Source organism: Carassius carassius, chromosome 14, assembly GCF_963082965.1.
Source record: "Carassius carassius chromosome 14, fCarCar2.1, whole genome shotgun sequence".
NCBI lineage: Eukaryota > Metazoa > Chordata > Actinopteri > Cypriniformes > Cyprinidae > Carassius > Carassius carassius.
This window is the reverse complement of record NC_081768.1, coordinates 24,968,910-24,981,932: the sequence shown is the minus strand read 5'-3', so window position 1 is coordinate 24,981,932 and position 13,023 is coordinate 24,968,910. Positions and strand designations below refer to the sequence as shown.

Below are 13,023 nucleotides of genomic sequence, written 5' to 3'. Positions count from 1 at the left end.
GGTGTGATGATGACCCTTAACCCTTGATCCCTTTATGTGGAGCTGCTGCTCATGTAGAGCGTTACAAATCATTCATCTAAAGGCTCGTTCACACCGGGACCAATATCGTGCACCATTATCACCTACGTTTATGTCTCAGGTTTATTTTTTTTGGTTTGATGGCTACGTTTAAAATCTGGCTGACCAATGAGATTGCCACTTTCGTTCATGTGCCTGGAGCTGCTGAAGTTATAGTAAAGCATGACTTGGTGGCGCTCAAGCACAAAACGGTCTTGCCGAGCACACATTAATCGTTAAAAACGAAGAGGAAGTAAGTAGACCAAGAAGATGCATCGAGGCAAGATGAATGTAGATCTACTGGTCTCTTTGGTGTCTGAACACAAAGGGCATTGTGAGAAACGCAACCGCGACTACAAAAGTCTTGATAAGAGGGAGTTGTTATGGAGAGGAATTGCAAATCAAATAGGATTCGATGTGTACAATACCCGGGGTTTTTTTATCAAGCGCCATCTAATGTCAGGGAGTGAATTAGCACGTTCACTCAACTCAACGCCAGTGAAAATCGCTTAGGTATGAACACAAAAGACGTGTCGATAAATGTGTGATAATCGTCCCGGTGTGTAGGAGGCTTTAGAAGACCGCAGTAAACAGGGAAGCAGCTCTCTACAGTAGGTTTCAGAGCAGTGTCTGTGATTGGAGCAAATAGTGGCAAATGCATTTTCAGCGGCACAGAAAGTGTTTGCTGCAGGGGTTTTTTTATTTTTTATTTTTTATTTTTTTTTTTGGTTTAACAACTGCAGTTGTGCTGACTGTGAACTTCTCATGGACGGAGCTTGTCCATTCCTCATTGGTCAGAATGAATATTGTCATCAGCCAATGGAATGCCTTATAAGATGCTGCTTATGTTGCAAGACTTATAAATAAATACTGTGCCATAGTGAAAGGGTTAGTTCACCCGTAAATGTTTTTAAACACCCTTTTGTTCATCTTCAGAGCGCAAATGAAGGTATTTTTAATATCTTTTGTTCCTTTTTGTCCGTCCACTGAAAGGTTATGCAACCAAACCTTTAATAATTTTTTTTTAGACATTGTAAAAGCAATTGCTATGAATCGAGTGGTCTTCCAAGTCTTCTGAAGAGACACAAACATATGAAAAAACGCACAACACATATGGTCAAAACACACTTGCTTGACACAAACAAATCTCTTTGCAAACACATTTAAGCTTCCATTTACCATATACTTGTATGTGCTATGTTTGTGCATTAATCAGTGTTTATATATGAATAAAAAAACAAATTAAATCCGTTTAGATATCTTCACTTGTGTTTTGAAGATGGTTAAAAGTCTTAAGGGTTAAGGAACAACATCAGAGTGAGTAAATGACAGAATTAAAATTTTTGGGTGAACTACCCCAGAAAGAAATGTTTTGAGTCCACTTTTTAAAAATCTAATACTCATGCTTCTTCAGTACAGACTTTAGCATAAATATACTAGATATTTTGAAACGAGGCAACTTATGTTTACCACTTTAAAAAGAATAAAGTCTTTTTAAATTTTGAATCGTGTTTGTTGCTCATTTATTCTATTTGATGGTCTATTTAAATTCTATATAAGGTTATAATTATTTATTTTTTATTTTTTAATGAACAAATTATATTTTAATCAATGCAAAGGGATAATTATATTATTTCCTTATTAAATGCGGTGGATATCAGGGAATTACAATTTTTATACTTGACCAGAATAAAATCAATATCTGTGGCTTTTTTAAAATGGTTTTTATAAGGTAATAAATGGAAGAGCACTTCAGAGTTTCACACAATTAGAAGTGTTTTTATTTTTTTATTGGTTTATTAAATATTTTGGCTAATTTGATCATTCTTCCAGCTACAGTACCAATGAAAGTATAGTATTGAGTTTTACCAGGTTTAAATCCGTTCTTCCATATAAGCAGCACTGAGAATGTGGAAATGTTTGCTCAAAATGCCCATCCCTGACGTCAGTGATTTCCCAGTCCACATCCACATAATGATGTTTTGTGTGACTGTATATGTCCCTCTGCAGCCTGGGAGGCCTAATAGTTCCCCCGCAGCATCCGGAGGACGGCGTGCTGGAGGCCGTGTTGTTCTCCATGGGTCGCACAATGACTCAGGAGGAGGTCAAGCAGCTGATGCAGCGCACCGTCCAGCAGGTGGCGGGGACCCTGAGCCTGGATCTGGACCGGGCCGAGCACCTGCTTATTCACTGCAAATGGAACGTGGACCTGTTGATCCAGCGGTACACGGATGACCCAGATGCCTTGGTCCTGGCTGCCGGCCTCAAGATCCGCAACCCCCAGCCGGCCCCGGTCCCTGTGGCCCAGTGTCCCGTGTGCCTGTCCCAGTCCAAAGAGAGTGACCCCCCTCCCATGCTCTGCTGCATGCACTACTGCTGCAGGGTGAGTGCGGGGCTAAAACCTCTCGGAGTTAAACACTGCGTTGATGTGTTTCCTGTGGAAACTGCATATTTAGACGCGGCATATTAAAGGGCTTGTCTCTTTTAAGAAAATACTGTACTGTTCAAAAGTTTGGGGTCAGTTAGAATTGTTGGTTCCATTTTATATTCGATGGCTTTAACTACTATGTACTTGCTTCCGAAAAAATTAATTGTTTGCTACAATGTACTCTGATTATGCTGTAAAGATCTCTTTTGCTTATATTGAAGTGGTATAAGTGTAAAGTTAGAGAAAAATTCGGTGCTATGATTGAGTTTAAGGGTGGTTATGGGATAGGGGTAATTATGTAGTTATATATGTAACTACTGAAATTAATTACATATGTAATAACAGGAAATATATGTATTTTTTTAAAGGTAAGTATATTATGAAGACATGTATGTACACATTAAGTGCATTGTGTCAAATGTGATTATTTTAAGTGAAAGTGCATAGTAGTTAAAACCGATATAAAGTGAGTTTGGTTGGATTTTGTTTATTTCTTTTTCTAAGCCATTACCTATTATTCTGCAAGGTTGCATTAAACTGATCAAATGTGACCATAAAGACATTTACATTGATAATTCAATATTTACATTTCAAATATTCAGAGAATCCTGTTTGTTTGTTTTTTTTTTTTTTTTTTTACAAATTCCACAAAAATATTAAGCAGCACAACTGTACCAACAATAATACTAATACGAAATGTTCATTTCAACAGTAACTGCGGTTGAAAATTCAGCTTTTTTTGATCACAGGAATCTATTTTATAGAATTTATTTTTAAGAATAAATGTTTACATGTATAAAAATAGAAAACGGTTATTTTAAATTGCAATGCGTTCCGTTTTTAAATGTAAATGTAGCTTTGGTGAGCATGAGAGACTCAAAAAAAAAAAAAAAAAAAAAAAATCCCCAAAATTTACCTTCCCCAAACTTTTGAATATGGCTGTGTAAATCAGTAAAAAAATATAATTCTGTAATTCCTGTAAAGCTATGAAGCATGAACATTTAGATACATTATTTTGTTTAGTATATGAGGATCAGAAATATTTTAACTCACATTTTGTGGAAGAGAAAGTGTATTTTATGTGTTCCAACTTAATTTTCTCAGGTTCTATTATTATTTGTCACATTTTATTTTATAGATGACTGGCAGCTAAAAAACTAAAAGCCTGATTTTGATTTAATCGTCTTTACGAGTAACAGTTATGGCATATGCATGTAATACGTCAGTATATTCATGGGCCAGATTTACTTAACAGGGATATTGGCGTGAATCCACAGTGCCATAAAAGCGCAGTTTACAGACAATGTGCAAGTTAAAGAACACAGACGCTGCTGGATAATTTCCATTCATAGTGTAGGATCGCAACGAACCAGAGCCAAAATCAGTTAAGATATGCTTTTTATAATGTTGCAAATACCAGTAAACTGACTAAATCAAAACTTGGTAAATTTATTTACCAATGCTCTCCTACTATAAATGTTACATCTGAAAGAGAAACTCCTATAAATGCATATGCAATAATAAAATTCAACCTTTCCATTGCTAATTCTTCACTGCATGTCTTGAATTAATAAATCCAGACAGTAGTTTTAGATCTCAATAAGAGGGTTTGTGCTGTTGCAAGTCGTTAGTAAATCTGGCCCAGTATGAATGTGAAGTTATGTTAAACTGTGTTTCCCATTAGTCCTGCTGGCAGGAGTACCTCACTGCTCGTATCGAACAGAATCTGGTGATGAACTGCGACTGTCCCATCACAGACTGTCGGGCTCAGCCCACCTCCAAGTTCTTTCACAACATCCTCACCGACAAGGACACCATTGCCAAAGTAAGTGCAGGTCAGCACACACACACTTGGTGTGTTGGGGGAATGGAGAATGAGTTTGTATCCTGTGCTTCCTCCTGCAGTATGACAGCGCCCTTCTGCGAGGCTTCGTGGAGTGCTGCTCCAACCTGACCTGGTGTACCAACCCTCAGGGCTGCGACCAGATCCTGTGCAAGGAGAACATCGGTAGCATGGGCACCTGCTCCAAGTGCTGCTGGTCCTCCTGCTTCAGCTGTAACTTCCCAGAGGTACACGAATGCTAAAACCATCGGAGTTATCCACCGGTCCTGTGCTGTGTAATCTGTACTGGTGCTTCAGTGATCTCTCTCTCGTCCAATCCTCAGGCGCACTACCCAGCCAGCTGCAGTCACATGTCTCAGTGGATGGATGATGGAGGCTATTATGAGGGAATGAGTATGGAAGCACAGAGTAAACATCTGGCCAAGCTTATATCCAAACGATGCCCCAGCTGCCAGGCCCAGATTGAGAAGAACGAGGGTTGTTTGCAGTGAGTGTGCATGCGCAAATGTGACCCTGGAGCACAAAGCCAGTCTTAAGTCACTGGGGGATATTTGTAGCAATAGCCAAAAATGCATTGTATGGGTCAAAATTATAGATTTTTCTTTTATGCCAAAAATCATTAGGATATTAAGTAAAGATTATGTTCCATGAAGATATCTGGTAAATTTCCTACCATAAATATATCAAAACTTAATTTTTGATTCGTAATATGCATTGCTAAGAATTCATTTGGACAAATTCAAAGCCGATTTTCTCAATATTTAGATTTTTTTGCACCCTCAGATTCCAGATTCATCAAATAGTTGCATCTCGGCCAAATATTGTCCGATCCCAACAAACCATACATCAATGGAAAGCTTATCTATTCAGCTTTATGTCAACTGTATACATTGTATAAATCTCAAAAACACTTAAGACGCTGGTTTTGAGGTCCAAGGTCACAAATGTCTCAAATTTATTATTACATTTCAGCACTATGTAACATTAGCTTTAATATTGAGTGTAAACCTTATGTCTTTTTCTCCGTGTAGTATGACGTGTGCCAAATGTAATCATGGATTTTGCTGGAGATGTCTGAAGCCATGGAAGCCAACGCATAAAGATTATTACAACTGCTCGGCCATGGTAAGCGTCTTCAGAAGATGTGGGGGCTTCTGTGAGCGACTAATTAGGTTTTAATTATGTTTCACCTCATTATAGTTTATTAACTTTTTACCTTTTTTGGCTGCGACACCAGTCTGTTTTCAAGAAGTAGACATAAGGCCTCAATTTATATGAAGTGGGTCAGTGGTGGCCTCATATTTAGTTGAGGTGAACGCTTCACCATATATTTTTGTAATGGCTGCATGTTCTGTTCTTCTGGAGGCCTCTGTACACACAGGCTTATACATGCTTATAATAGTAGAATAACTGAATGCATACATGGCTATATTCAACGTGATAATACTTGATTCATTTTTTTTTTTTTTTCACGAAGTCTGTTTGCAATATGATCCTATTTCCAACACTTTTATTCACTGAATTAACACAGGGAAGAATGATTATTTTATATTCACTAGCACAAATGCATAGTAATAAAACAGCAATGTTTACAACAGCCCTTATTTAAAAAGAAACGCCTTCATTTCAAACTGGAGGCACTGATTTTTAATAATTGCTGTATATTAATATGCAATCGCAGGTCAGTAAAGCTGCAAGGCAAGAGAAGAAGTTCCAAGACTACAACGAGAGATGCACATTTCATAACCAAGCCAAGGTTTGTTGGAGCCCTTCACTGCATTGAGCTCATATGCTTCAAGTTCTTATAAGTGTCTGTCTTTTGCTTTCTGCAGGACTTTGCAATCAATCTGGAGAATAAGGTGTTTTCCATTAATGAAGCTTTACAGATGAAGTCTTTGACATTTGTGATCGACGCCTGCAAAATTCTCGCCCAAGCTCGAAAGGTGGGAATTTATGATTATTATGTTATATTTCCAGTTGTTTTCTTCATGCTAATAGTTGTGTTTGTGTCATTTGTCATGTAGGTGCTGGCATACTCGTGTGTTTACAGCTATTACAACCAGGACACTGAGAAGATGGATGTGATGGAGCAACAGACCGAAGCTCTGGACCTTCACACGAACGCCCTGCAGATCCTGCTCGGTCAGTGTTAGGGACGGCTCACTCTCATCTCTGCCAATCAGTCACACGCCGTTGCTTTTGGGAATGCTATACAAGAAACCTTTGCAACAGGGACCTTTTTACCAGCCTTGGTTCTGGAAGCATTTTTTTTTCCATTCACATTCTCAATAGGGATTTCTACACACTTTTTTTTATAGTAAACAGTTCTAGACTTTGAGCCAAACCAACCAAATAACTCAGTCGTCCTGATGAAATTGTGCTCTAATTGAATGTTGTTTAGTTCTGATGCTTGACGATAAAACTGCTTGTGATTCTGGTTTCAGAGGAGACGTTGCTGCAGTGCACTGATCTTGCATCTTGTGTCCGACTCCTAAAACCTGAACACCTAAACACTGGCCTGGAGCTCATTCGCCGAATTCAGGAGCGTCTTGTAGCTATCCTCCAGCACTCCACTCAGGTAAACCTACTCCTGTATGTACTTCTTTGGGGCTTAACATGAAAAGCGTTCAAAGCACTCATTTGACCATCTGGGATAAATCATGTTTTTGGCAGGACTTCCGTGTAGGATATCAGTCCAAGACTGAGCAAGACCAGGAGACTGCGCAGGCCTCGAATCTGGCTAACCTCACAGACCCCAACAAAGAGTGAGCCAGCACACATCTACAGAGAATCACATCTGACTTCTGCAACGAGCTTCACCTTTTTGATTTTTTTATTTCAGGTCCAAATCTGATGGAGACACTGATAACAATAACTGCGCCGGCGAGGACCCTGCCAATGACGCGGACGAGTCTGAAGTGTATGACGATGACTACGTTCCAGAATGGCACGAGGATTACGACGAGGAAGATATAGATGATGATGACTTCTTTTCTGATGATGACGAATCTGAAAACTTAGAGAGGGACTTCAGCCCTTTGGACTAAATGACCCTGAGAGTGATACACAGTGCTTACACGATGCCTACCAATGTAAAAGTAGACACTACAAATTCCAACCCCCATATAAAAACAACAAAAAAAAGGTTTTCTGTAACGTAGTTTTTGCTTCGCACTTAGTATCTACTTTGAATCCTAGCGTAAATTCGTCGTTCCACCGAAAGTGGTATTTCACATTTTATTTAGGCTTCTGCTGCAGTTATGAAATTGTAAATTCGTTCATTGCTGACGAGGGTACTTTAAGTTCAATGAAGGATGGATGTTACATTCTAGAGGAATTATGTTTTTGAAATTGTAATTAAATTACAATTTTTTGGGGTCAAAAATTGAAAGAGAAAGGGACGTATAATTTTGAAAGCTGTTTTTTTTTTTTTTAATCTGGTCAAAGGTGTCGGCATTGTGTATTTAGTTTGAATACCAAAAGCACTTGCCTTTATTCCATTTTAAATGCCTTCATATATAAAGTTGGTTGGTCACCATTTGAATGATCGTAAGCATTTGGAAATATTTGCAAAGACTGAGAAAAACATCAGCATCTGTGTTTCAGGGCAGCATGAAAAATGACGAGGATGGTGCTTCAGTGACCTGCTGGTTCTGTCCTACAAACTCAAAACATTTTACATTAGCCTGTCTCATTTAGATATTATGGTAATAAATATTTAATAGCATTGTAGCTCGTTGCATAACTTGCTAACCAAAACATAGCTTAATCACTTTTTTTCAGTTTCTTCCTCCAAAAAAAAAAATTGTAATTCTTTTTTTGGACATGTTTATGTTCACTTGTATAGAGATGGAGATATAAAATATCTTCCAAAGTCCAGTTCTGAATTGAGATACCTATATATTCATATACTGTCCATCTTCTGAAATGTTTTCTCTGTTCAACTTAAAAACAAGTTGCTCAACTTCAGCTCACAAAATAAACGCTTTTCTTCAAATTGCGTGTACATGGGTTGTTTGTCGTCGTCTTGTTGTGAATCAGAACTGTATCTACAGAAAAGCTCCCAAAAATCAAGTGTGTTAATGTTAGAAAGTTTAAATGTCCCCTTAGTAGTTCAACTTTCACAACTATCTTGAGACCTGTTCATTTTATTCCTGGGAGCATTAACACAGAATGAGTACTAACCTGAAAAAATAAATGGAGCAAGAAGGTCTGTAATATCTGGAGAAAACATTTCATTGGCGTTTAGTTGCCTGAAGCAGCTATGATTGTGACAAAACAATCTGCTAGAATTTTAAAGAAATTTATGATACCTCAAGGCCATCCTTCAAGCTTTTCCCTTCATAGATGTACAGTAGTAGCCGAATCCTCCCCAACAAGCATTTTCTAAGTGGTCTAACCAGTTCAAAATGTCACCTGTAGTTGACATGAAATTTCAACTATTTATAGCAGGGTGTAACACCTGACCGGTCACCTCCACTTTGTTGTTTTGACCTGATGCTGGCCTGGATCTCCAGGGCTTTGAATGCTGATTGCACACATCTCCAAGAGGTCTTTCAAAGAGTGTTTCCCCTGGAAAGCATCTGCAGTGTAAAAACATCCGATACAATTTTACATTCTAAATCTTTATTTAACATCTGACAACATCCCATAGATGCATTGCAGATGAGCTAATACATGTACATCAGACATATCTGCAGTGTGCTGGATCAGCAAAGGAGAGGCCACTGGAAAAAGTATCCTGAAGACTATGATCCTCCAGTCTACATCACAGATAAGAAGCTATTTTTAAACCGTTTTAAGACATCTGCGTTTATTGCATGGGATAAATATTGGATCAGCTAGTGTTGATCAAACATGCCAAAAAAAAAAACCCTTTATATTGGGAATTCACCACACGCTGTGCATACTACTGTAAATTAATGGTTGTTTTTTTTTTTACTTTAAAATTCTTACACATGCCAAGAGACCTCAATTCTACCTAGAGGGGAAAAGAAAATGAACTCTTAAAAGGGGACATCCCAGACTACACACACCTCATATGAAACCGTGCCACATTAGAAAGTCACATTCAAAGTCAACACAACGCTCAAAAACATGTACGGTGGAAATGAGGACCTGAAGAAATGTGTATTTCAAACAAGTAGAAAGAGAAACCATTCCTTGCAACGTACATCCTGCAAGATCTACACTTTTAATATGAAGCATTTATGGTGGCAGTTCCACATACGAAGTATGGGTTGAAAAGAACTGAAAGACTTTGTTGCATTTAGCTACTCTTGCTTATCTGTGGAACTAGTGAACGCTTCAGGATGGAACCAAAAACGAACTTAAAAGGAACTCCACTTTTTTTGAAAATGGTTTCATTTTTCAAACTTCCAACGAGTTTTACGGTTTTCACATCCATTCAGCTGATCTCCTGGTCTGGCGATAGCGCTTTTAGCCTAGATCACGGAATCTGATCAGACCCTTAGCATCTCGCTCAAATGAAAGTTTGCATTTTTCCCCGTATTTAAAACTGTACTCTTCTGTAGTTACATCATGTAAGACCAACAGTTGCGATTTTCTAGGCCGATATGGTTAGGAACTATACTCATTCACTGTGCCTGCTGCACCCATGGTATTAAATTGGACATGAAAATACCCCACACTAGTTCGTGGCTCAATTAAGCTCTACGAACACCCAAGAATAAAAATGACTCCCAAACCCTAACTAAACTACATCTGATCAAGATCATGAAGGCAAAGCTAGTCAAAGAACCAAACTAAGAGGGTTCAGATGCATTTAAAGTTTATTTACTCAATATACAAACATTTTGCATGCTTAATACTCCTCTTCATCCTCCCCACCGTCCTCAGTGGAATCAGCACCAACCTCCTCATAGTCCTTCTCCAGAGCAGCCATGTCCTCTCGCGCTTCTGAAAACTCCCCTTCCTCCATCCCTTCACCCACATACCAGTGCACAAAAGCCCTCTTTGCATACATCAGGTCAAACTTGTGGTCCAGGCGACCCCACGCCTCGGCAATAGCAGTGGTGTTACTCAGCATACAGACTGCTCTCTGCACCTTGGCCAGATCCCCTCCCGGGACAACAGTGGGCGGCTGGTAGTTGATTCCAACCTTGAACCCCGTGGGACACCAGTCTACAAACTGGATGGAGCGGCGCGTCTTGATGTTGGCTATGGCAGCATTCACATCTTTCGGTACCACATCACCACGGTACAGCAAACAGCAGGCCATGTATTTTCCACGGCGAGGGTCACACTTCACCATCTGGTTTGCCGGCTCAAAGCAGGCATTGGTGATTTCTGGAACAGAGAGCTGCTCGTGGTAAGCCTTCTCAGCAGAAATGATAGGAGCATAGGTGACCAGCGGGAAGTGGATGCGTGGGTATGGGACTAGGTTGGTCTGGAACTCCGTAAGGTCCACATTTAGGGCTCCATCGAAGCGCAGTGATGCGGTGATGGAGGACACAATCTGGGCGATGAGCCGGTTCAGGTTGGTGTAGGAGGGACGCTCGATGTCGAGGTTTCGCTTGCAGATGTCAAAGATGGCTTCATTATCCACCATGAAGGAGCAGTCGGAATGCTCCAGAGTGGTGTGGGTTGTAAGGATTGAGTTGTAGGGCTCCACCACAGCAGTGCTGACTTGTGGGGCAGGATATACGGAGAATTCCAACTTTGACTTTTTACCGTAATCAACAGACAGTCGCTCCATCAGCAGAGATGTGAAACCAGAGCCCGTTCCGCCACCAAAGCTGTGAAAGATCAGGAACCCCTGTAGACCAGTGCACTGGTCCGCCTGGAGAGAATTCAAGGGAAAAATGGGAAAATTCAGATCTGACCAAGAATTTAAGACTCTGAATTGTCACAATACCTAAAAAAAATTAAAGGTTCCAAAAGGGCATTTTTCACAGAAAATGACGGAACCATTTTGGGTTCACCTGAAGATCTTGGTGAACGGTTCTTAAAATGTGGATGAATAATCTAAAGAAATTTTCCCCATTATAAGAGGGTTTTGTGAAACATGTTAAGATATTAAAGCAGTGGTTCTCACCTCTGGCCCTCAAGGACCATGTTTGCAGGGTTTAACTCAAAGCTTGATCAGACTCGCTGGTCTAAAACATTCAAGTGACCCTGAAGACCTTACTTGTTCAGGTGTATTTGGTTAGGGTTGGAACGAGAATATACAGGAAAGGGGACCTTGAGGGCCAGAGTTGAGAACCCAATGATTAAAAGGGTTCTTCACTGAACTGTATAGGTGCCAATAAAAGAACTTCTTTATTTTAAAGAAGCTTTCTCAAACTCAGTTCATGGAGGGCCACAGCTCTGCACAGTTTTGTTCCAACCCTAATCAAACACGCCTGATTCAGCCAATCAATTAAAGCATAAACTCACCATTTTGCGCATCCGGTCAAGCACAGAATCTACAATCTCTTTACCGATGGTATAGTGGCCACGAGCATAATTATTGGCAGCATCCTCCTTGCCACTGATGAGCTGCTCAGGGTGGTACAGTTGTCGATAATGTCCATTACGGATCTCATCTGCAGTTCAAACAAAAGAAATAAAGCTACACTGGAAGTAAAGCGACAAGATTCTTTAATAATTAAGAAGCCCGAATGGTGTTCAGTCTTACCAACAACTGTTGGCTCTAGATCAATGAAGATTGCACGAGGAACGTACTTCCCAGCACCAGTTTCACTGAAGAAAGTGCCAAAAGAGGAGTCAACCAGTGAGCCACCATCAGCAACAATGGTGCCATCTGGCTGGAAGCCATGCTCCAAACAATACAGCTCCCAGCAGGAGTTACCCATCTGGATACCTGCTTGACCAATATGTATGGAAATACACTCCCTCTGGTTTGACCGAGGCAAAACACAAAAACAAAAGTCAACTGCAGGGAAAATGGCAGCACTAATAATACTGTGACGAGAACCATCAGTAATCTCACCATTTTACTCAAGTATCACAGCAAGTAGGAACTAATTAAGAACCTTGTAATAATAATAAAAATAAACCACTTGCACGCTAACCTTTTCACCTAAAGTCTGTAATCTTTCTAAGAGCAGCTCACCTGATCTTGGTTTATATTGGCCTCAAATTAGAAGGGTGTGGCTTATAATGAACTCTACCTGATAAAACAGGTAGCCCTGCAGATTCAGAGCAGAACAGGCTTTATCGCACTTGAAACTCATGTCTTTGTTATTGAATAAGAAATCAATACAGTTTGTGCTGAGCTTACACAAGATTAATTAATGTCAAATAGATCAGGCTATTAAATTCTCAGGGGAACAATTAAGACTATGTAAGAATATGAAAGTTCATGCCATGTTTAAACATGTACCAGTCTCCTCTCTTATGCATATTTTAGTTACATATACTCCTTAATCCTATAAGGGATAATCCTAATAAGGAATCCAAAATCATGCTTCAGCAACAATTTGAATTACTTCCATCTCAGCTACGTTTTCAGTTCAGAGTTCAGAGAATCTTTATTGTCTATTAGCAATGATAGAAATTTGTCTTCGGTTAAAAGGCTCTCATACAATACAACATAAAAAATACATACAATCCACAGTACACAGTTAATTTTAAAACAAACATTTTAGGATTAAAAAGCAACCCACACACAATCACTTAACCTTGTTTAAAATAGTTACTGCATTGGGCACAAAATAATTCCTGTGAGGCT

General features: G+C 39.5%; 2 protein-coding genes across 4 annotated transcripts in view; one reads left to right on the top strand and one right to left on the bottom strand.

Moving 5' to 3' along the window:
* The window catches only part of LOC132157410 (cullin-9-like), a 52,012-nt gene extending 44,333 nt beyond the window's left edge, over positions 1 to 7,679 (top strand). For all 3 annotated transcript variants that reach the window (XM_059566759.1, XM_059566758.1, XM_059566757.1), the window contains 12 exons: position 1; positions 2,068 to 2,440; positions 4,170 to 4,310; positions 4,391 to 4,555; positions 4,652 to 4,815; positions 5,360 to 5,453; positions 6,010 to 6,084; positions 6,161 to 6,271; positions 6,353 to 6,470; positions 6,773 to 6,906; positions 7,002 to 7,093; positions 7,171 to 7,679. The exon at position 1 is cut by the window's left edge and continues 256 nt beyond it. In XM_059566759.1, coding sequence (XP_059422742.1) covers position 1; positions 2,068 to 2,440; positions 4,170 to 4,310; positions 4,391 to 4,555; positions 4,652 to 4,815; positions 5,360 to 5,453; positions 6,010 to 6,084; positions 6,161 to 6,271; positions 6,353 to 6,470; positions 6,773 to 6,906; positions 7,002 to 7,093; positions 7,171 to 7,375 — 1,673 coding nt within the window. In that variant the 3' untranslated portion in view covers positions 7,376 to 7,679. The remainder of the gene's footprint in view (positions 2 to 2,067; positions 2,441 to 4,169; positions 4,311 to 4,390; positions 4,556 to 4,651; positions 4,816 to 5,359; positions 5,454 to 6,009; positions 6,085 to 6,160; positions 6,272 to 6,352; positions 6,471 to 6,772; positions 6,907 to 7,001; positions 7,094 to 7,170) is intronic.
* A 2,423-nt stretch (positions 7,680 to 10,102) lies between these two features.
* On the bottom strand, positions 10,103 to 12,416 carry tuba4l (tubulin, alpha 4 like). The gene is made up of 4 exons (XM_059566756.1): positions 12,283 to 12,416; positions 11,968 to 12,187; positions 11,727 to 11,875; positions 10,103 to 11,130 (listed from the first exon to the last, which is right to left on the bottom strand). Exons 1-4 carry the CDS (start codon positions 12,283 to 12,285, stop codon positions 10,153 to 10,155), a joined length of 1,350 nt encoding a protein of 449 aa, XP_059422739.1. The 5' UTR covers positions 12,286 to 12,416; the 3' UTR covers positions 10,103 to 10,152.
* Positions 12,417 to 13,023: the final 607 nt, after the last annotated feature.